The sequence below is a fragment of the Bos mutus genome, chromosome 9, assembly GCF_027580195.1.
Source record: "Bos mutus isolate GX-2022 chromosome 9, NWIPB_WYAK_1.1, whole genome shotgun sequence".
Taxonomy (NCBI): domain Eukaryota; kingdom Metazoa; phylum Chordata; class Mammalia; order Artiodactyla; family Bovidae; genus Bos; species Bos mutus.
In genome coordinates, this window is record NC_091625.1 from 91,121,557 (window position 1) to 91,145,787 (window position 24,231).

A 24,231-nucleotide genomic window follows, 5' to 3' on the forward strand; every position below is an offset into this window, starting at 1 on the left:
AGCATCAGATGTTACCATGAAGGGGTTTAGTGCTTTTCTAGGTATGAGGGGCCGAAAGGATTGAGATTATAATGCTCCTAGAAACAAAAGACACAGTGCGTCACTCCCCTGAATTCCCTCAGGGGATGTTGAGGGTCAGCAGCTGCAGCAGTACAGGGTTCAGTCTCTGCAGAGGCAGATGGCAAGTACCCTTGCTCAGCTGTTGGCAGTGTAATTGGTAAGTGCCAATTTGTAGCTGACAAAGGCTTTTTATAAGACCCTTATAAATAAGTTATTTACATGTAAATGTACTTATCATATTGGAGAAGGCAATGGCACCCCACTCCAGTACTCTTGCCTGGAAAATCCCATGGACGGAGGAGCCTGGTAGGCTGCAGTCCATGGGGTTGCTGAGAGTCAGACACGACTGAGCGACTTTACTTTCACTTTACACTTTCATGCATTGGAGAAGGAAATGGCAACCCACTCCAGTGTTCTTGCCTGGAGAATCCCAGGGACGGGGGAGCCTGGTAGGCTGCCGTCTGTGGGGTTGCACAGAGTCGGACACGACTGAAGCGACTTAGCAGCAGCAGCATACTTATCATATGCAATGCATATTTGCAAATACTGTGAAATGGGAAGATTTACCATATCCAAAGCTATACAGTATATATTCCCATCCTTGTGTCTTATTTTTGGCACTTAGTGATCCTCCAGTAGGAAAGCACGCAGTCTGTTTAGATTTTAATGCATTCCCATTAGAAAATAGCCACTTCTTCAGTCCTTTGTGAACATTACTGCTTGTCAGGAGAGGTTTGTTGATGAATATGCTGTACATGTAAACCGTTTAGAAGCAGAATCATAGCTGTCACAGGCATGCTCTCTTTTCCAGTCCATTTCACTTCCATTTTCTTTTTTTTTTTTTTTTTATTTTATTTTTAAACTTTACAATATTGTATTAGTTTTGCCAAACATCGAAATGAATCCGCCACAGATATACCTGTGTTCCCCATCCTGAACCCTCCTCCCTCCTCCCTCCCCATACCCTCCCTCTGGGTCGTCCCAGTGCACCAGCCCCAAGCATCCATTATCATGCATCGAACCTGGACTGGCGACTTGTCTCATACATGATATTATACGTGTTTCAATGCCATTCTCCCAAATCTCCCCACCCTCTCCCTCTCCCACAGAGTCCATAAGACTTATCTATACATCAGTGTCTCTTTTGCTGTCTCGTACACAGGGTTATTGTTACCATCTTTCTAAATTCCACATATATTCGTTAGTATACTGTATTGGTGTTTTTCTTTCTGGCTTACTTCACTCTGTACAATCAGTTCCATTTTCTTTATTAAACCTTTCGTTATTTCTGACTACATTTCATTTGTCTGAATGCCCTTCCCAGTAGCATTTTTTATTTTGGCACTGAAATATATTCCCTGTGTTCTTATTTTCATGAGGCAAAGTCTTAAGGTTCTCATGGATCCCCCAGTTTCTGAATACTATTTCAGTAAGTTACTCTTTTTTAAAATGCATGTGGGAACATGAGGGGGGAAAAAATAAAGGTGCTCAGGCACTAATTGTTGACCTTACACAACTTTTTAATATATGCATTTCAAATTAGTGTCTCCAAAAATTACCTGTGAGTCAGACACGACTGAGCAGCTGAACATCACCACCACATTTCAGAGACCTTTGAAATCATTAGTGAACTATCAGAGCTGACAATGGTAAATCTCAGAATATCGAGAATCTATTGTTGTTGTTCAGTCACTCAGTCGTGTCTGACTCTTTGTGGCCCCATGAACTGCAGCACACCAGGCTTCCCTGTCTTTTCACTATCTCCTGGAGTCTGCTCAAACTCATGTCCATTGAGTTGATGATCCATCCAACCATCTCATCCTCTGTCGCCCCCTTCTCCTCCTGCCCTCTATCTTTCCCAGCATCAGGTCTTTTCCATTGAGTCAGCTCTTGGCACAAGGTTACCAGAGTATTGGAGTTTCAGTCTCAGCATCACTCCTTCCAATGAATATTCAGGACTGATTTCCTTTAGGATTGACTGGTTTGATCTCCCTGCTGTCCAGCTGTCCAAGGGACTCTTCAACAGTCTTCTCCAGCCACCACAGTTCTAAAGCACCAGTTCTTCAGTGCAGTATGCAGCCTTTTTTATTGTCCAGCTCTCACATCCATACATGAATACTGGAAAAACCATAGCTTTGACTAGACGGACATTTGTAGGTGAAGTAATGTCTCTACTTTTTAATATGCTATCTAGGTTTGTCATAACTTTTCTTCCAAGGATGAAGCGTGTTTTAATTTCATGGCTGCAGTCACCATCTACAATTATTTTGAAGCCCAAGAAAATAAAGTCTTACTGTTTCCATTGTTTCCTCATCTGTTTGCCAAGAAGTGATGGGACTGGATGCTATAATCTTAGTTTTTTAAATGTTGAGTTTTAAGCCAGCTTTTTCACTCTTCTCTTTCACCTTCAAGAGGCTCTTTAATTCCTCTTTGCTTTCTGCCATAAGGATGGTGTTGTATAATACTACAGCAATTGTGTGTCTATTACCCTCCCTTTCCACTGTAGTAGATTGTTAGATAGTTGGGGTGAAGGTCTTCATGTTACCTTTTATCCCCTCAAGAGCTTAATGTATTGTGCATATCTACAGTGGCTTATCAGTGGATATTGATTTAAGTCACTGATTAGCTTTGACCTGTTAATTGGTTCAGTTTGGCTTCATATTTCTCAGTTCTTTGTTTTAGTTGGTTTTACCTGGAAAAAACTTAGTGATCTGAGAAAGGTTATTTTGTGAGTGCTTATGATTAACTCTCAAAGTAAATTTGAAAATAAGTATACAAGGGTGATTATGATACATCAGTCATAAATTACGTTGGAGATTGTTTCAGAGACATTCTGCTTCTTTGAAATAATTCTTTATTTCCATGGATACTGGCATAGGGTTGTAGATACAGGGTTGCAAAGATTATTAAAAGTAAAGTTTGGGGGAATGGCGAGTTAAGAAATGTACACCATCAGTCTGGCCTTGGCATTCTGCTCCTTTGAGCAAAATAGATCTGTTGCATTCAGGTGCATTTAGATATGAAGAAGCTGGATACATTTCTTTTTCTAGCTGGAATTTGTTTACATGATTATCTTTAGAACCTAGTAAGCTAATTTATCATTTAAATCAGTTTCTATTTGACTGATGTGTGCAAGGAACTACTTTAGACATTGCAGAGGATATAAAAAAAGACTGATATTGGTAACTGTTTATTGAGAATTTGTAGTATGTAATGTCATTGTTTTCTGAAGTGGATGGATGAATGGAGATATTGGGAAATGGACCAAACAGGAAACAGATTATGGGCAAAACAATTTTACATTGTGATTAAGTTGCCATGAAGAGAGTGAGCAGGGTGTATAACACTTACAGGAGGAGAAGGATCTGTGTCTATTTTGTCTGCACACATATATAAATACATACATAGCACTGTTGGCGGGGTATGGTTTTATTATTTATTTTTTAGGGTATGATTTTAGATACGAAAATTTCTCCCATTCCCATTCTTCTGATTACAACTAAGAAAAACAACTCTGAATTTTATACTTGTGTCTTCTGCATCTTTAGATCTTTGCTAATCTTTTAAAAAAAGAAAACAAAGATTGCCCTTTAAGCCTATCTTTTGGCAAGCTGAATTATCCAGAGAGAAGTTAATCATGTTTTATTTTCTGTATAATTAATTTTAGTATTACTTTCTACCTACAAGTGTGAGCTAGAGCAGTGCTTCTCAAAATTATTTTTTTTGCTGCAGCCCATTGTAAGAAATATAGTTTGTATCATGAGCCAGTAGTTACATATGTAAATATATAACAGGGAAAAAAATCTCATCAGGGATTAGTCATTGTGCTTTATTATTTTCCATTTTGTTCTGTTTTGTTTGAATTGGACTAGAATTACCTTGAGAACCTTTTTATTTAGTAGGTTAAATTATAACTTGAAGGAAAGTAAAAGATGAAGAAAAGATATATTCTATGGTGGAAGGAATGGTGTGAAATGGAAAAAGAAATGTGTGATAAGACTAAAAAATTGTCTATGTCGAATAAATCATATTCAGTTTTTAGAAATTTTTCTGAACATTTTTCCTGGTCTTGTTTTTGCACTTCTTTTATTTATGAAGTTGCAATTATATAAAGTGAAAGTGAAGTTGCTGAGTTGTGTCCCACTCTTTGCGACCCCATGGACTGTAGCCTACCAGGCTCCTCCATCCATGGGATTTTCCAGGCAAGAGTGCTTAGTAAAATTTACAGCTCTTGGATACAATGGTATACTATCATTTCCCTCAAGATATTGTATTTTTCACTTCTGACATTTTCATTTGGTTCTTTTTTGTAGTTTCTCATTCTTTGCTGAAAACATAGCATTTATTGGAAGAGTTTTCTCCTTTACCTTATTTGTAATGATTATAACTTCTTCAAAGTTCTTAGTGATAATTGCAACAGAAGCATTATCTTGTTGTTAGCATCTGTTGGTTATTTTTTTTCCCTTGATCAGTGTGGACAGATTTTCTGGGAGAGTGGGTGAGTGAGTGAGAGCGAGAGAGCGAGACAGAGTGTGTGTGTCTGTTTTGCTGTGTCAAATACATTTGGCTCATATACTGGATATTTTCAGTATTGTGTTACTTTATTCTCTGAAAAATGTTGATTTTTGTTTAGCAGACATTTAGGTTGGTTTGATTCAGGATGCAAGTTCTGTCTTGCCTTTTTCAGTTCAGTTCAGTCCCTCAGTCATGTCCCAACTCTTTGCGACCCCATGGACTGCAGCACACCAGGCTTCACTGTCCATCACCAACTCTCAGAGTTTACTCAGACTCATGTCGATTGAGTCAGTGATGCCATCCAACCATCTCGTCCTGTCGTCCCCTTCTCCTCTTGCCTTCAATCTTTCCCAGCATCAGGGTCTTTTCAGATGAGTCAGCTCTTCGCATCAGGTGGACAAAGTATTGGAGTTTCAGCTTCAACCTCAGGCCTTCCAATGAACATTCAGGACTCATTTCCTTGGATTGACTGGTTGGATCTCCTTGCAGTCCAAGGGACTCTCAAGAGTCTTCTCCAACACCACAGTTCAAAAGCATCAATTCTTCTTCGATCAGCTTTCTTTATAGTCCAGCTCTCACATCCATACATGACCAGTGGAAAAACCATAGCCTTGACTAGATGGACCTTTTTGGCAAAGTAATATCTCTGCTTTTCAATATGCTATCTAGGTAGGTCATAACTTTCCTTCCAAGGAGTAAGCGGCTTTTAATTTCATGGCTGCAGTCTCCATCTGCAGTGATTTTGGAGCCCCCCCAAAATAAAGTCAGCCACTGTTTACCCCATCTATTTGCCATGAAGTGATGGGACCGGATGCCATGATCTTCGTTTTCTGAATGTTGAGCTTTAAGCCAACTTTTTCACTCTCCATTTTCACTTTCATCAAGAGGCTTTTTAGTTCCTCTTCACTTTCTGCCATAAGGGTGGTGTCATCTGCATATCTGAGGTGATTGATATTTCTCCCAGCAATCTTGATTCCAGCTTGTGCTTCTTCCAGTCCAGTGTTTCTCATGATGTACTCTGCATATAAGTTAAATAAGTAGAGTAACAATATACAGCCTTGACGTACTCCTTTCCCTATTTGGAACCAGTCTGTTGTTCCATGTCCAGTTTTAACTGTTGCTTCCTGACTTGCGTACAGGTTTCTCAAGAGGCAGGTCAGGTGGTCTGGTATTCCCATCTCTTTCAGAATTTTCCACAGTTTATTGTGATCCACACAGTCAAAGGCTTTGACATGGCCAATAAAGCAGAAATAGATGTTTTTCTGGAACTCTCTTGCTTTTTCAATGATCGAATGTCAGTTCAGTTTTCAAAGCATTTCTTACGCTGTTTGGATGTGCTCAGCATTTGTGCCACTCAGTTGTCTAGGTTCTGGGTAGTGGTTTACATAGGTATTAATTCTCAAAGCCTTTTCACGGCTTCTTTGGGTCTGTTTCACGCAGGCGCATTTCGGATGAGTCCAGGACTTCAGTTGGTGCACAGATTCAGGGGCGCCCCTTCTCTAGTTCTCTCTGGGATTCCCCTTCTCTCTCCAGATCCCAGTGCATCCTTTTCCCTGTTCTCTGGCCAGAAAGTTAGCCTTCAGAGAGAAGTGACAAGAAAAAGAAAATGGTGTTTTTTGGATAGTATGGGCCTTTTTTCCTGTCTGGAGATGGCTTTTCTCTTGGGTTTTTGGTGCTGAAGTGGCACCAGTGGCTCACCTTTAACACTTAGCAGGGCCTGGGAAGATCAGGGGGAGCAGGAGTTTTTCTTCCCTCACCCCAGCCTCCCCCCAGTAGCAGGGAAGATTCCTTTTACCTAGTCTTTTGGGTGGCTGAAGGGGATTTCCCTTCAGTGCTTTTGATTGTAGTATGGGCTTCCCTGGTGGCTCAGAGGGTAAAGCGTCTGCCCGCAATGCGGGAGACCTGGGTTCGATCCCTGGGTCAGGAAGATCCTGTGGAGAAGGCAGTGGCAACCCACTCCAGTACTTTTGCCTGGAACATCCCATGGATGGAGGAGCTTGGTAGGCTACAGTCCATGGGGTTGCAAAGAGTTGGACACAACTGAGCGACTTCACTTTTTGATTGTAGTATTGTCTGCACCATTTGATAACGCCAGCTCTGGGATCAAAGCCAGAGACAACAGAGGAACACAGAAGACCGTGAAATTTACTTCAACATCCACACGCAGCTCCCTCCCCCGCTGTAACTAGTCATTATTCAAGTTTAACTCCAGTCGGTCCGGTGTCCCCTTTTCAGAGTTCTCGTGTAGCTAGTTACTTTTTTATATTAGTCTGTAGGGTTTACTTGTGACAGTAGGGGAGAGACACCACAGTTGCTTACTCCGTTTTGACTAACTCCTGTGTACTTTTTTAACTTAAACTTTTTATTTTGTACTGGAGTATAGCCGATTGACAGTATTGTGGTAGTTTCAGGTGAACAGTGGAGGGACTCAGCCATGCATATGCATGTACCCATGCTCCCCCAACTCCCCTCCCATCCAGGCTGCCACAGAACATTGAGCAGAGTTCCGTGTACTATATGGTAGGTCCTTGTTGGTTATCCATTTTAAACATAGCAGTGTATATATATATTCATTGGGCTTCCCTGGTAGCTCAGTGGTAAAGAATCCACCTGTCAATGCAGGAGACCTGAGTTCGATCCCTGGATCAGGAAGATTCCCTGGAGGAGGAAATGGCAACCCACTCTAGTATTCTTGCCTGGGAATCCCATGGACAGAGAGGAGCCTGGAGGAGCCTACAGTTCTTGGGGTCGCAAAAGAGTCAGACGCAACTTAGCAACTAAATAACATGTCTATTATAAACTCCCTAACCATCCCTTCCCCACACACCCCCCACTGCAAACCCTAAGTTCCTTCTCTAAGTCTATGAGTCTTTTTCTGTTGGTAAGTTCATTTGTATCATTTCTTTTTAGATTCCACATGAAAGGGATGTCATAGGTTATTTCTCCTTCTCTTTTTTTTAAGAGTGTTTTTTAACCCCATTTATTCCAGGCACTTGGAAAGGTTGTATAAATTTGAATGTTGAATGAAAGGACCATGCAGATAAGTTCTTGTGGCCTGTATTTAGTTTTCTAAAGGATAACCTTTTGGGGGAGAGTTGATAGTTTTTCTTCGTTACTAATGCAGTGTTAAGTGTTCCTTTTTGACAGTATTCAGAACTGTAATATTAACCTTAGATGTCTGTCATGCTTGAGAAATGAGGTATTCTGCTTTCATGCATTGGAGAAGGAAATGGCAGCCCACTCCAGTGTTCTTGCCTGGAGAATCCCGGGGACGGCAGAGCCTGGTGGGCTGCCATCTGTGGGGTTGCACAGAGTCGGACACGACTAGCAGCAGCAGCAGCTTAATAATAAGCTAATTATTTATGTGAAACTGCTTGTAGCTCATAGTTAAAGATAATTATTATGAAGGATATAAACATTTGTGTTCGTTACAGTACTCTTGTTGGCACCTTTATATATATATGACCAAATTCTGGGCCCCCCCCCCCCGCCATTTTTTAAACTAGAGAATTTCTCCTTCTCCCTCCAAAAGCTTGGTATATAGATTTGATCTTATTGGACAGATTTTTGCATAATTCAGATTTAAAAATTTTAAAATAGGCGTTTCCTTTTTATAATATCTTATAATTTAAAGGGATTCTGGTTTTGACATTCTGAGAAAGATGTACAATACTCTTCCCCATGTCACGTTGTTACCTTCATTGTTTACTCAACTATACTGTCCAAGGTGTGTCTGTTTGTTCATTGGAACGTTGTCCATCTCCAGAAGCCGCCCATCAGTTCGTGAGAAGGGACTATATACTTGCTCTATTGGACCCATAGTGCCTGGCATTAATTGAGTATCTTTGGAATGAGTGATGAATTGTTGGATTATGGGTGATTTCAGAGAAGGCAATGGCACCCCACTCCAGTACTCTTGCCTGGAAAATCCCATGGACGGGGGAGCCTGGTGGGCAGCAGTCCACGGGGTCGCTAAGAGTCGGACACGGCTGAGCGACTTCACTTTCACTTTTCACTTTCATGCATTGGAGAAGGAAATGGCAACCCACTCCAGTGTTCGTGCCTGGAGAATCCCAGGGACGGGGGAGCCTGGTGGGCTGCCGTCTATGGGGTCACACAGAGTCAGACACAACTGAAGTGACTTAGCAGCATGGGTGATGTGCATATTTTGCCATCTACATGCTTTTTTTGCATTTTTCAGTTTTTCCATTCTAAAATATTTTTATAACCAGAAAAAAAAGTTATTAAGACTTTTTTTTAATATTATTTTTTATGTTCTCTCACTGGTTTTTAGATGTCACATCTCAGGTTTTGTGCTTTGATGTTTGCAATTATTTTAAGGGCCCCCCCCCCCTTTTTTTTTCTTCCTTTAACATGCATTTGAAACTTTGTTCTGAAGTTGTCATAGTGTGTTAATGTTAGTCCCTCAGTCTTGTCCGACTCTTTGTGACCCCATGGACTGTAGCCCAACAGTCTTCTCTGTCTTTGGACTTATCCAGGCAGGAATACTGGGGTGGGTAACCATTCTCTTCTCCATTTGAACCACCAGGGAAGTTTCCATACTGTCACAGGATTCAGTATAAAATTGGGAGTGCTGCCTTGGTTAAAAGCCTGATGTGATGGTCCTCACAGAATCTGTGATATGTCTTTTACTTAGCCTTTGCTCTTTAAAACATTCTGTTTGCTCAAGAATATTGCTGCTTCAGTAGAAATTAACCCAAGTTTTTGGAGAGTTTTGTTTTCCTTTTTACAGAGATATGCTTTCAGAACCTTAGGAAAAAGTCAATATTGTTCACATTATTCTTGCAGAATATGATTTTCTTCATGTTGAATCTACTACTGTTAGTCTAATGTTAGTGTTCTCTGGTCACATTTTGTTATGTCCTGTGTGTCTGATTTTATATGTCACTTTGTTACATGCTTCTGGTATCAAACATTTTTTTTTTTTGGTATCAAACATTTTTATGTTGTGTTCCAAACCAAAATTAATATGGAAGATTGTGCCATATAAAGAAAGGAGACCTTATATATTAGGGAGTGAGAAATTTTGGATATAGAGAATATATAATTTTTGATTTGTTGAGGCAGAATTTGTAATGAAGTGTATTGATTTTCAGGTATTAAAGTTGGTGAATATTATGCTCTTTAAAATGACTATCAGTGAAACTAGACTGTTACTCAACTTTTCATTCCTATATGCAGAATACTGAGTTTCTATTTTTTAAAGTTATTTAGGAAAAGGCAGAGAAGTTTTTTATTTTGAAGTTATAGTTTCTGCTTTGAATTATAAAAATGATTTTTTTTGCAAAAATATTTATGTAAAGTAAAAAGTCTGTACAGTCAAGTTAGAAAACTTCAGATAATCACTCACAGCTTTCTTCTGCTTTATTCATTTTCTGTTGCTGTGTGACACATTGCCACAAATTCAGCTCGAGGCTTAAAGCACCATGTGTTTATTTCACAGTTTCCATGGATCAGAACCAGGTACGGGTTAGCTGGATCCTCTGCTTATGGTCTCAGCAGGGCGAGGTCAATGCGTCAGCAGGGTTGTGCTCTCATTTAAGATTTGTGCTCTCCTCTCCCCCAGTTCATTCACATTGTTGGGAATATGGTTTCTTAGCGTTGTAGATGGATCGAGGCCTCATTGTATTTGCTGGGTGGGGGTGGAGGAGTCCCTGAGTTCCTAGCAGCCACCCTCGGGTCCTGCTTGTCATGTAGCCTTCTCACGTGTGTATTCACATGGCCATAACGGGGCTAGTTCTCTGGTGTCTCTCGTGTGCATGTGCTAAGTCGCTTCAGTTGTGCCGGACTCTGTGTGACTTTATGGACTGTAGCCTGTCAGTCTCCTCTGTCCATGGGATTCTCCAGGCAAGAATACTGGAGTGGGTTGCCGTTTCCTCCTCCAGGGAATCTTCCTGACCCAGGGATTGAGCCTGTGTCCCTTATGTCTCCTGGATCGGCAGGTGGGTTCTTTACCACCAGTGCCACCTAGGAGGCCCAGGAGTCTCTTCTTAGGAGGGCATAGTTCTGCTGGATGAGGACTTCACTCTCAAGACCACGTGCCTGTGTGCTTGCTCACTCGCTGAGCTGTGTCTGACTCTCTGTGACCCTGTGGACTGTACCCCACCAGGCTCCTCTATCTGCGGGATTTCCCAGGGAAGAGTACGGGAGTGAGTTGCCGTTTACTTCTCCAGGAGTTCTTCCTGACCCAGGGATCGAACCCTGCATCTCCTGCATTGGCAGGCGGATTCTGTACCACTGCATTGCCTGGGAAGCCCACCCCTCCATCAAGGCTGTTTCCAAGTACAGTTGACTTTAACAACATAGGTTTGAACTGTGAGGGTTCACTTACATGTGGAAATTTTTCAGTGGTAAATAGTACAGTACTACGCAACCTGTGGTTGGTTGAACCCATAGATGTAGGACCTTAGGTAGTAAGGACTGACTATAAGTTGTGTGTGGATTTTTGACCATGTGGAGGGTCATCATCCGTAACTCTTGGGTTGTTCAGTGGTCACTACACAGTCACACTAGGGGTTGGGACTTCAACATATGAGTTTTGGGGACAGATACACTCTGGAAGGCCAGGATTGGCCTTAGAATTAGAACAGGGTTGTATTAAAATATAATTGTTATATTTTTCAGAATAATGTATGCATGTAATTTTTTTTCAAGTACAAAAGAGATTTTATTGGAATCTCTTCCTTCTCATCCTATGGTGGATCTCCAAACAACTTCAGTTCTTCTGATAATGTTCATATCACTAACCAATAATTTTATATGTGTTTCTTTAATGTTCAGTTTTAGACGTTATTTATTGACGTTTTGGATGAGGTGTTAGTTCATTGTGCTGCTCATGCTTTCTGAGTACCTTGATTTTAATGGATGAGACTCTGGATTTTTGCAGAGCAAGTTATTTCCCTCTTTGGCTGTATCTTGTGTATATTGTGGCTTGTGGTTTCCCCTTTGTTTCATCAGTTAACCAGTCCTCATCACGTTTCCACTTTCTGGAAGTAGGTGACAGCTTAACCTTTTCCCCTACTCGTAACACCTGTAAGAAATTATTCCTTTTTTACCGTGCCAGTAAGGGGAAGAAAAGGAAAAAGTGGTTAGCATGCTATCTTGGATCGAAAGTACCAAAATTGCGTCAGTTCCAGGAACTTCTGTGATTTCTGATTTCTAAGGGCATTTGAAGGATCCTGACTAGTATCCTCAAGGCCTAATGGACCACTGTTGGGAAGAATAAATTGGGTTGATTAACATCTTAGGTTCACACTTAAGCTTAATTCCTATTAGACCTAGAATCAGCAGTCTTGAAGCATAAGATTGATCTGTAAATGAGCAATACTTCACCCTAATTTGCTGGTTCTCTTGGAGTTTTCATGTCATAAGTTTTTTGTTGCATTCTTTTCAGGGTCATAGTAGAATTCATTTACTATTGCTTAAATTGGAAAGGCACTAAACTTTTTGTAGTGAAGCGTTTGCTTGAAATAGCAAGCATGAAGTACAACATTTTGTTGAATTTTGGGTAATGAGCGTTACTCAGTACATAGATGAGGGAGCACCTGAATACACTTTGCAGGACATGAGATCGTTGTGTTTATTCAAAGGTAGACAAGTGAACGAAACTGTTTATAAGATTAAGAAATAAAATTGCCTGCTGTCTTGCCATTTCCACCACATCTGCAGTTAGCTTCCTCCATGAAGTCTTGAACCCCTCAAAGTCAAATACCATGAGGGTTGAAATCAACTTCTTTCAGACCCCTGTTAACATTGCTATGTTGACCCCTCCTATGAACCATGAGTGTTCTCAGTGGCACCAAGAATGGTGAATCCTTTCCAGTAGGTGTTCCGTTTACTTTGCCTAGAACCATTAGAGGAATCACTATCTGTTGCAGCTATAACCTTACTAAATATATTTCTTACTAAGACTTGAAAGTTGAAATGAATCCTTGATCTATGAGCTACAGAATGGATGTTGTGTTAGCAGTCATGTGAACACCAATCTCCATCAGAGCTCTGGCATGATCAGATGTGTTGTTGATGAGCAGTAATATCTTAAAAGGGTTTTTTTCCTGAGCAGTAGATCTCAACGATGGATTTAAAGTATTTTCAGTCAGCCACATTGTACATAGATGTGCTGTCATCCAAGTGTTGTTGTTCCAGTTAGAGAGCCCAGGCATAGAGGATTGAGCATGATCCTTCAAGGCGGTAGAATTTTCACAGGGTGGATGAGTATTGGCTTCTACTAGTCATTGGCTGCATTGGCCCCTTACCAGAGTGTCAGCCTGTCTTTTGAAACTTTGAAGGCAGGCATTGATTTCTCGTTAGCTATGAAAGTCTACCTGACTTCTTCCAGCTTAAGGCTGTTTTGTTTACACTGAAAATCTGTTGTTTATGGAGGTACCTTCATTAATTATTGGAGCTAGATCCTCTGCATAACTTGCTGCATCTTCTCCATTAGCATTTGGTGCTTCACTTGCGCTTTTATGTTGCGAGATGACTTCTTTGCTTAAATCTCATGAATCAGCTCTGCTAGCTTCACACTTCTGCAGCCTCCTCACCTCTCAGCCTTCAGAGAATTGAGCAGAGTAGAAACTTGCTCTGGCTTTGGCTTTCCAGAATGTGGCAGCTGGTTTACTCTTCTCTCCAGACTAAAACTTTCTCTGTATCCGCAGTAAGGCCACTTTGCTGGCTCATCATTTGTGTGTTCATTGGAGTCGCACTTAATGTCCTTCAAGAACTTTTCCTTTGCATTTACAGCTTAACTGGTGCAGGAGGCTTATTAGCATGTCCTCTTCACTAACTAACCCAGAGTTGCCACAGCCTTCAGTGTGTCTGCAAAACACAGTGAAGTGAAAGATGCCTCTTATGTGATAGCAGCTGTGTAGCCTTCAAAGCCTAAAATACGTGCTGTGCTGAACCCTGGCCTACTCAGTAGTGGACAACTTTAAAAGTCTTTGTTAGAAATAAGCTTTTTGGTGGGGTAGCCAGACAGCAACTAAGAAACTGTTTAGGTTAAAGATTCCTCAGGCCTTGATTAAAGTCATTAGAAACGGATTTGATTTGAAGTTATTTTCAGATCTAAAAATACTCATTTCATATGGTGCCTACAAGTGATAAAGTAGAAAATTTAAATGTTGCTGATTCTTCAGTGTACCTGAAGGGAGTTGGAAAAACGAAAGAATACCTGAATTGGACTGAAAAGCCAGGCTGCTGTTTAGTATCTTTCCTGTGAATCAATAAGTCAATCTTTCCTGTGAATCAATAAGCCAAAGAAAGGGCAATACTGGGATGTTGTTAAATCTGAGTAAAGGCATTCTGTGAAGAATTAGATGACATGATCTATGCCTCTTCTCTGGTGGTTAGATTTTAAGAAGAAGTGAGATTTTAGAGAATCTTGTTGGATAGTTAGTTGAAAGCATATGTATTAGTGAACCTTTGAAAAGTACTTACTAATTGCTTAGTATTTCTCTAAGTAGTACTTTTAAGTTTTTGCAGTAGGTACATTTTTTAAAAGAGCGTCTCTGATAAGAGCTGACTTTTGACACTGTTGAAATGTTTTGTAAGTCTAAATTACATTTCCCCTACTTGGTTCTTCCCACCCCACCCCCAGCGCCTCCCTCCCTCCCAAAAAGAAGAAAGCTTTTGATCTGCTAGAATATGGACTAGTGCTTGATCGAAACTTTAGGGTGATTGAGACTTTAGGGCTTTACCATACAAAATGAAGTGAATTGTCAGCTCTGGGAAGACCTTGAGGCGTCTTCGTTGTCCCAGTAATATAAATTAGCATGGAATGTCCCTTCAGGAACCTGAGGGAATAGGTGTTTGATGCACACTTGAATATTGTTCATTTAAATGGAAAATGCCTACCAAAGATAATTTTAATAATGGCTAACCCTGTTGAGTGATTTAAGTGTGTTTTAAAGCTTTATATGCAGTGTTTCTGTGAAATTAATATTTTTTCTATTTTGTAAATGAGAAAACTAAGGTTCAGAAGTTTGGCAGCTTGTAACATAGTTGGAATTCAAATTCAGGTGTTTCTGTGCAAAGCTGGTACAATCCTGTGTCTTATATGTATTTGTCCGCTTAAATTTATTCTTAACAAATTCTTATTCTCTATCAGACACTGAGGATAAAGAGTGGATAAAGGGAAACAAAGATGTAAGCAGAAAAGGCAGAGTTTCTGTTCTTAGAGCTTGTTTTCTAGTAGAGTAGTAGCAGCAGAAGTAGAGTGTTGCTCAGTCATGTCTGACTCTTTGCGACCCCCTGGATTGTAAACTGCCAGGCTCCTGACTGTCCATGGAATTATCCAGGCAGGAATACTGAAGTGGGTTGCCATTTCCTTTTCCAGGGGATCTTCCCAACCCAGGGATTAAACCCAGGGCTCCCACATTGCAGGTGGATTCTTTACCACTTAGGAGAGGGCAGGTCTGGATCTCAGATGGGCTGCAGTCTGTACCTGCCAACAATTTCTGGGAAATTGAACTTTGCTTTACACAGTTTACTGTAGATACTGCAGAACGTGTTCACGTTATTTTGCTCCTGGCGAGTTGACTTGCATGCAGTTAGATTTTATGAAACAGTCAAGTAGAAATTGAGGCCATGAGCATATTAAAATTTGGTGTGAGTTTAACAGAGGAGGCTTCTTAAAGGATATGATGAGATTCTGACCCTGGTTAGGATTACATCAACAAGTGGACACCTCTGTGGGAACTTAAAGGGAAAGATGTATATATTTCTACCAGGGTTCATTTCAGCTTGCATAGTTCTTGGGGTACAGTTCACCTCTTACTGCTTAAACTCCTTTTAAAGGAACTTATATCATTTGTCTCATGATTGTCAGTCTTTGTCATCCTTTGGAACAGTCCTTTTAAAAATCAGATATTTGTTAAATAATCATACAAGTGTCACATAACTGTGATGAATGTTTCAAAGGTGAATGACAGTACAGTGAGGGTATAAAGGAGACAGTTCTGATTGGGCACATGTAGGGAAGGCTTTCCTCATTAGGAAAACCAGTGGGGATACCCTGGTTCTGTACCAAATAGAGGAAGGCTCTGTGGTAGGGAACTGAAAAAAGGCCATTGTGCCCAGGGCAAAGAGCTGGGGAAGGGCGCATGGCAGGAGATGAGACAGAAATTAAACCAGGCACGGGCATTGTTTACTTAGATTTTTGTTTGTGTAGCGAGTGGAAAATCATTGAACTTTTTAAGGTGGTAGAGGAGGTGGGTGAGTATCAGTCACCTGATCAGATCAGTTTTTGAAAAGATAGGCATGCTATCTCCATGTGAGAGCTGAAGGTAATTTGGATGTGGGTCATGGTGGTGGATGGAGGAAGAAGAGACAAATATGGGGAAAACTGGGTAAAATTCAGTAGAATTCAGTGATAAATAGGTTATAAGGGGTGCTGGAGCAAATACGTTAGAGGACTACCTAGTTGGTTAACCAGCTAAAGCTGTTTTGAATTGCTTTCATAGTCTGTTCCAGTTTTTTTTTTTGGCTGCGCTGGGTCTTTTTGGTGAGGGCTTTTCTCTTGTTTGGCGAGTGGGGCTGCTCTAGTTGCAGTGTGCAGGCTGCTCATTGCTGTTGTCTTGTTGGGGAGCACAAGGGCTTCAGCAGTTTGGGCTCGTGGGCTCAGTCATCGTGGGTCCTGGGCTTCTAGAGCGCAGGCTCAGTAGTTGTGGCGGACGGATTTAGTTGCTCGGCGGCATGTCACATCTTCCAGACCAGGGACTGAACCTGTGTCTCCTGCTTTGGCAGGCAGATTCTCTACCACTGAGCCACCAGGGAAGCCCTGTTCAGGTTGGTTTTTCAGGATCATGATGGCCAAAGCTTGGTCTCTCGACTTCTAGTTAATTGTAGTTAAATTCCTAGCATTACCTAGTACCCACTTTTCATCCAGATTTGTTTAAGCTTAGTTGTCTTTTGGTTAATTCCCCTACCTTGTCTTCAATTGTTTTCTCTCTAAGCAGTAGTATTCTTTGCTTATATGAGAAATTTTAAAACAAATTTTGGGGGGAATGGTGGGATTGTTGCTAAACATGAGGTCTCTTGACTTCTGAAAGCAATTATATGGAGACATCCTTCACATACCACACAATTAACCAATTGAAAGTGTGTAATTCAGTGGGTTTTGGTATGGTTGTGCAGTCTTCACCTCAGTCCATTTTAGAATATTTTCATCACCTGAAAAAGAAATGCTGTACTCATAATCATCACTCCTCATTTCTCCCCAACTGGCCCAGCTGTGGACAGTCCCCAGTAGATTTCTTTTTCTGGACATTTCATATAAATGCGTTTCTATAACGTGGTCTTTTAAGTGCGACTTTTTAAACTGAGCCTGTTTTCAAGGTTCATCTGTGCTGTAGCATGCATCAGTACCTCATTCCATTTTCATGGTTAATATTTCATTAATTCGGTAGAACACATTTTGCTTATTCATTCCTCATCTGATGGACATTTAGCTACTTTCCAATTTTTAAATGAATTTTTAATAATGCTGCAGTGACTGTGTACAACTTTTTATGGGAACATATATTTTCACATCTGTTGGGTATATACCTGGGAGTGGAATTGTTGCCTCATACTGCATATTATTATGTTTAATTTTTTTAAGAACTGTCAAACTGTTTTCCAAAGCTGCTGTACCATTTTGCATTCCATTAGGGATATGTCAGGGTTCCAATTTCTCTACATTCTTGCTAACACTTGTCTGTCTCTTTGATTATAAGCAAGTAAGTGTAAAGTGATAATCTCATAGTGGTTTTAATTTGTATTTGCTTGATGGCTAATGATGCTGAACTTGACTTTTAAAAGAAAAGCAGCACTTTTAATTTCACTGAGGATGTAAAAATAGAAATGTTTGGTAATTTCATGTAATTGCATAGAGACCATTAGTTTTACTGTGTTTAAAATTTGTTCTTTTTCATCAGTTGTATTCCCTGAATGACTACAAGCCACCCATTTCTAAAGCGAAAATGACCCAAATTACTAAGGCAGCCATCAAAGCTATAAAGGTGAGTAACACTTTTTACTCTGCTGTTTTCAAAAGGAAATACTCCACTAATATTTTGGAGGAAGGTTAATTTTTACAGATTATGTATTTTCTTCATCTTTACAAAGTTAGTACATGTTCCAAGGTTGGAAAAACACAAAAATGAAAATCTGTCACGTACAAACCCTCCCAACTAGAGATAAACATTTAATATTTTCATAAATATTCTTACATAAACTTTGAAGCAGTCATTTTCCCTTTTCATAGGTAAGATTTTGGATTCAGGCACATTGTGGAGAATGTGTTTAACACTGTTATTTGTCACACTGACTTTATAGAATCTTGAAATACTAGTTAAGAAGAGTTTTCTAAATAAAACTTAATGTGTTGGTTTTTTTATCCTATTGATTATACTATAGATTTGAAAATGGACCTTTATGGAAAATAATTGGATTACATTGTACATAGGACATTTAAACTCTGGGAAGAGGCCACAGGTATTTAGCTGTTACTTTGACACAGTAGTTTTGAACCTGTGTTGACATATGGGTACTGCTACTGCTTTGTCGCTTCAGTCGTGTCCGACTCTCTGCGACCCTGAAGACGGCAGCCCACCAGGTCCCCCGTCCCTGGGATTCTCCAGGCACGAACACTGGAGTGGGTTGCCATTTCCTTCTCCAGTGCATGAAAGTGAAAAGTGGAAGTGAAGTCGCTCAGTCGTGTCCAACTCTTAGCAACCCCATAGACTGCAGCCTACCGGGCTCCTCCATCCATGGGATTTTCCAGGCAAAAGGGTACTGGAGTGGGTCGGCATTGCCTTCTCTGTGACTTATGGATACTTCTGAAAATCTCAGACGATTGGACTGTCCAGAGAAATACACACATATAAAAAATTTTGCCTCAGAAGGTTGGACTGTTTCTAGAGAAATGCACATATGTACAAAATTGTGAATAGAAGTTCTTGGCTTTAGGGACCTTCTGAAGCTCAGCCATAGACACCTCTCCACAATGTCCTTGTCCCCAAAGCTAAGACTCCCTATTCTAGTCTGGTTGTTAAAAGTGAGTATGAGTGAGTGCTTATTTTTAATTAAGTAGATCTGCTGTAGATTTTCAATGATATGTTTTTCTACTCTGTGTAAGAACATCAGCCATAACCAGAGGCACCATTATTTAAGTAAGTTACCTTTATTTTTTTGTTTTTGTTTGTGTTTTTGGCCTCACAGAGGAGCTTTTTGAATTTTGGTTCCTCAACCAGGGATCCAGCCCTCGGCTCCCAGCAGTGAAAGCGCTAAGTCCTACCCACTGAACTGCCAGGGAATTCCCTGGATAAGTTATCTTTGAATAACAGCATTATCTGTTAGATTTAACAGATGATTCTTCATAGACAGTCTCTATTAGGAGAAAATTTAGATAGTTGATTTTGCAGCATTCTAACAGCCAAACCTTAGTTTTCATACTTGTAATCAATGTCTAAACAGTATTAGAGTTCAAATGTAGAATATGAAAGAGAGATAAGGACAGTGAGCAATAAACACGTTTAACCTGGAGAATTTTCTTCAAAGAAGTGATTTTTCAGGGACTCTGATGAGTAATAGTTTCTTGTGCTTTCTTTTTGTTCTCCATCTTTGTGGTCTGATTTCTGTGTGATCCTGAGAGTGTGCAGCATACATATTATCATTTTTGTTCTGTTAAATGGTCGATGCATTTTTTTTTTCCGAGTTTTCATTCTCTGAGTGGTTGATGCATTTTAATAAAAGCTTTTGTTGGACAGAATACTTTTTAATTCATGACCTTTAAGGAATAGGTATTAACATTGTTTACATTTTTCAGATGTTGGAAGTGTCTAAGAAAATTAATTTGCAACAGTCAGAATAAAAACAGCTAGATTTTAATTTTTCTCTTAGTCAAGAGAGAAAGCATGGTTTACAGTCTAAACATGGTTTACTGTACTATTTTGATTTACTGGTCTTAGTTTTTTTAATTTTGAAAAAATAAAAGCATGTTGCAAAATACAGTGAGCAGTACATAGCCGCTTAGCATTGCCAGGTATTAGCATCTTGGCTAGTATATTTGGTTAGTTCTCTGCATGTACACACAGACACACACACACACTTTGTCAGGGTTTTTTGACTGAGTCATTTGAGAACTCATTTCAGAATTCATTTAGAATAGCACATAATCCCTAAATACTAGAATTTTAATGTCCTAAAACAAAGAGATTTCATAGATCAGTAAAACACATCCCATGCAAGAAATTTTACTTTGATGCAACATTATTATCTAATATAATCTACACTTTGATTTATCAGTTGTCTCAATACTAACTTTAGTAGCTAATCCCTGCACTTGTGCATTTTCTGGATCCAGTCAAGATCCTGTCCTGTATTTGTCCTTTACCCAGCCTTTTGCTTTGTTTTTCTTTTGTTTTTCATTGACACTTTTGAAGAGTTTAGACCAACGGTTTTGCAGTACTGCATTACTTTAAACTGAATTTGATGCATATATAAATTGATATTTGAACTGCCTTTTTCAGTTAAATGATACTGTGTTTCATGTTAAGGTAAGTCATTGGTTTTTTGCCAGTGTTAAGAGATGATTATTTTGATGGGTGTTTGTTACCATTGCACGCTGTCAACAAAACCTCTGATCACCTGTTATGGAAAAAGACCTATGTGAATAGAATCTTCGAATTAACATTTAGTAAGCTAACATTGGAAAAGGCAATGGCACCCAACTCCAGTACTCTTGCCTGGAAAATCCCATGGACGGAGGAGCCTGGTAGGCTGCAGTCCATGGGGTCGCTCAGTCGGACACGACTGAGCGACTTTACTTTCACTTTTTACTTTCATGCATTGGAGAAGGAAATAGCAACCCACTCCAGTATTCTTGCCCGGAGAATCCCAGGGACAGAGGAACCTAATGGGCTGCTGTCTGTGGGGTCACACAGAGTCAGACACGACTGAATCGACTTAGCAGTAGCAGTAGCAGCAAGCTAACATGGCAGAAAGTGAAGAGGAACTAAAAAGCCTCTTGATGAAAGTGAAAGAGGAGAGTGAAGAGGTTGGCTTAAAGCTCAACATTCAGAGAACGAAGATCATGGCATCTGGTCCCATCACTTCATGGGAAATAGATGGGGAAACAGTGGAAACAGTGTCAGACTTTATTTTTCTGGACTCCAAAATCACTGCCGATGGTGACTGCAGCCATGAAATTAAAAGATGCTTACTCCTTGGAAGGAAAGTTATGACCAACCTAGACAGCATATTCAAAAGCAGAGACATTACTTTGCCAACAAAGGTCCGTCTAGTCAAGGCTATGGTTTTTCCTGTGGTCATGTATGGATGTGAGAGTTGGACTGTGAAGAAAGCTGAGCGCCGAAGAATTGATGCTTTTGAACTGTGGTGTTGGAGAAGACTCTTAAGAGTCCCTTGGACTGCAAGGAGATCCAACCAGTCCATCCTAAAGGAGATCAGCCCTGGGTGTTCTTTGGAAGGAATGATGCTGAAGCTGAAACTCCAAGACTTTGGCCACCTCATGTGAAGAGTTGACTCATTGGAAAAGACTCTGATGCTGGGAGAGATTGGGGGCAGGAGGAGAAGGGGACAGCAGAGGATGAGATGGTTGGATGGCATCACCAACTTGATGGACATGAGTCTGAGCAAGCTTTGGGAGTTGGTGATGGACAGGGAGTCCTGGTGTGCTGCGATTCATGGGGTCACAAAGAGTTGAACACAACTGAGCGACTGAACTGAACTGAAGCTAACATTTAGTTTTAGTCTGAATTACAAGTCATACATAAAGTAACTAGAAGTAAGAAGCTCTGGCAAGGTGTTTTCCAGAAGAATTATTATTTAATAAAAACCACTCAGTGTGTAAATAACATTTTATATATTGATTTAAAATATTTAGTTATTTATAAAGTGCCTGATAACTTTTAAGTAGTTGTTTTGGCAGGTTTTTTTTTTTTTTTGCTTAACTTTCTGTTGAGTAGACTGTTACTTTGCAGTAAGGAAACTGTATTGTAGATTTTGATTTGGTGAATATGATTAATGAGAGTTTCCTATGTTTTTTACTTTATAAATGTTGGATTTTATGCTGCAGTTGAATGGTCTTGTGTCTCAGTCTAAGTGGATGCGCCTTAAAAGCCTAAATTATGGGATCACACATATAAAACAAAGCACAATTGAGGCTAGTTTTTTAAACAGAAATATGTTGATTATGCGATTGCCACTGAGCTATTAGGTACAAATTCCAGATAGTTTTTGTTTAACCTATAATTTTTATTTTTTCATTTTCAAGTTTATTCATAGTGTTGTTTTATAAAACTTAAACATAAAGGGTTTTCTCAAAATTAATAAAAGCTCATTTCTGATTTTTAATCCATGTGCTCCCTTCTCTTCTGCTGAATTCATTTTGACTGATCCATTCGAACATTGTACATCTCTATATTTTGTTATATATACTTGCTAGCTTAATATTCTAGGAGAAGCAGAAGATAATGAAGTTGAAGGCAACTCCCTTGCATACATTTATTAATGTTCTTTATTTTCAGTTATTTGATTTTTCTGTGGCAACCCACTCGAGTATTCTTGCCTGGAGGATCCCAGGGACTGGGAGCCTGGTGGGGTGCCGTCTATGGGGTCGCAGAGTCGGATACGACTGACGCAACTTAGCAGCACTAACCTAATTTAGCCAATAAAACGTTACTACAGGAGATCTTTACTTTTCCTTCCAGGAAGGAAGAGTGTATATCTACCAGTGGCCTACCACCGTATTTTGCATGTAACACACTTTGGGTATATTGACCGTATACCTGCTTCAAGGACCTTTACTGACCATAGCTGGTGCTCATGTTTATGTTTGTTTATGTTATGTTTATCTCAGAATTCATGATTAAAATTCATTGCTTTGTTGATAATGAATTTTGAAGACCTTTGAAGCTTTGTTAAACTGTAAATTTAGCAGGAAAGTTCTAATCAAACATTTAAAACCTCTTTTTTTTTCTTTTAGTTCTATAAACATGTGGTACAGAGTGTTGAGAAATTCATTCAGAAAGTAAGTATATAGTTTTCCATGTATATGCTAAAGTTCTGTAACTGTAGACTAACACCCTGTGCTATTCTCTTTTCAAATACCCAACTTTAAATTGTTTTGATGACTGTTCAAAAGTGATTCCATTTGTTTTAATTTCTAATTAAGAAATAAAATGAAACTGCCTTTCAAATAATTCTAAAAACGAAAGCTTTCAGGTAGATGTGTTTGTTAATTTGCATTGCCATAGTGAGCATCTGTTCCATGAAGAAAATACTTCAGTATGATTTTTTTAATGAAATTTTAGATTCATTGCTTTTTATATAGCCTTTAGAGAAATTCTCCTTATTCATTTCAAGCTTAATGCCTAGAGAGCAGTCTTCCTTGTAGATAAGATGTAGTAAATGTAGTAAAAATGCTAGCCGCTTTTCTTCTGCTGATTCATTTTGTTCATCCGTTAGGACAGTATGCATCTCTACTTCTTATTATTAGACCTGAAGTTCCATTTTCCAGGGTAAGCAGAGGGAGACAAAGTTGAAAACAGCTGTTTTTGCGTACATTTAGTAATTTTTTTGGTAACCAAAGCCCAAGGTGGCTAGGTTATATTTCTTTGCCCCTTGTGATCAGTGCCTTATCTCTGCCGCTTTTTTTGGGCAGGAGTACCATAAGACTTAGGATTTGTAAAATGATACTGTAGGAAATCTGTCACTGAATTGAGGTTTAGTATTCTGCCCTTTGTTCACTTGCCTAGATGTGAGCAGAACCAGTGTGACAATCAGAGGTGAATCAAAGGACATAAATTGCAGTGTGTTTCTTGAGTGAAAATAGCTGACCGGAGGAGGGTGCGTGGATCAGAGTAGTGTTACTGCGTCTCCAAACTATCTGGATAATCTTGAATAAATCAGTTAACTTTTATTTGATTCAGCTTTTTTCCCCTCTTAATATCTTGTTTTCTCAAAACTTAAAGTATTGATAAAACATATTTTGAGATGAACAGCTAGTGAATTGAAGCTTAAGGTATGGGGTAAAATAACAGGTATGCTGTATGTCTAAGGTAAATCTAACTGTAAGATAGAAATGTTGGTGGTTAGAAAGTTTCATTGTTATAAAACTTTAAAAAGATTCAAATGTCTAAACAGTGTGTCTTAAATTTTTTTTGTGCATAAGAAACTTGCACAGATTACCTAGGGATCTTGTTGAAATGCAGGTTCTGATTCCCTGAGGGTGGGTCATTTAGACTCTGGTAAAACCAAAGCAGATCAGGCTCTGATTAAGTGTGTCCTGAGAGTTGTTCAGTCTCTCATTGGTATCCGACTCTTTGCGACCCTATGACTGCAGCACACCAGGCTTCCCTGAGAGTAGACCTTGTTAAAGCCCTGGATGCTCTGACTCTCTTGGAAAGGTTCCTTTTCCTCTCCTTCTGTTGGAAGCATGCAGTATTCACTTTCAGAATTCGTTTGGTATCAGGTATAACTGTGTCCTGAGACAGCCCTCTTTTCTTACATGCTGCTGTCAGCATCATTTAGTGCTTTGTAAGTGCCACAATTAATTCAAAGTATAAAAAAATCCCTCATGATATTGGAGGCTTAGGAATTCTTGTGTTTTTGCTGATAGAACTTGAACAGTTG

General features: G+C 39.7%; 1 protein-coding gene across 22 annotated transcripts in view; it reads left to right on the forward strand.

Moving 5' to 3' along the window:
- SCAF8 (SR-related CTD associated factor 8) overlaps positions 1 to 24,231 on the forward strand; it is a 218,001-nt gene that overhangs the window by 23,729 nt on the left and 170,041 nt on the right. For all 22 annotated transcript variants that reach the window (XR_011465412.1, XR_011465417.1, XR_011465416.1 and 19 more), the window contains 2 exons: positions 17,511 to 17,594; positions 22,583 to 22,627. Coding sequence is in view for 3 of the 22 variants with exons in the window: in XM_070376931.1 (XP_070233032.1) it covers positions 17,511 to 17,594; positions 22,583 to 22,627 (129 nt within the window). In the remaining 19 variants the exon portion in view is untranslated. The remainder of the gene's footprint in view (positions 1 to 17,510; positions 17,595 to 22,582; positions 22,628 to 24,231) is intronic.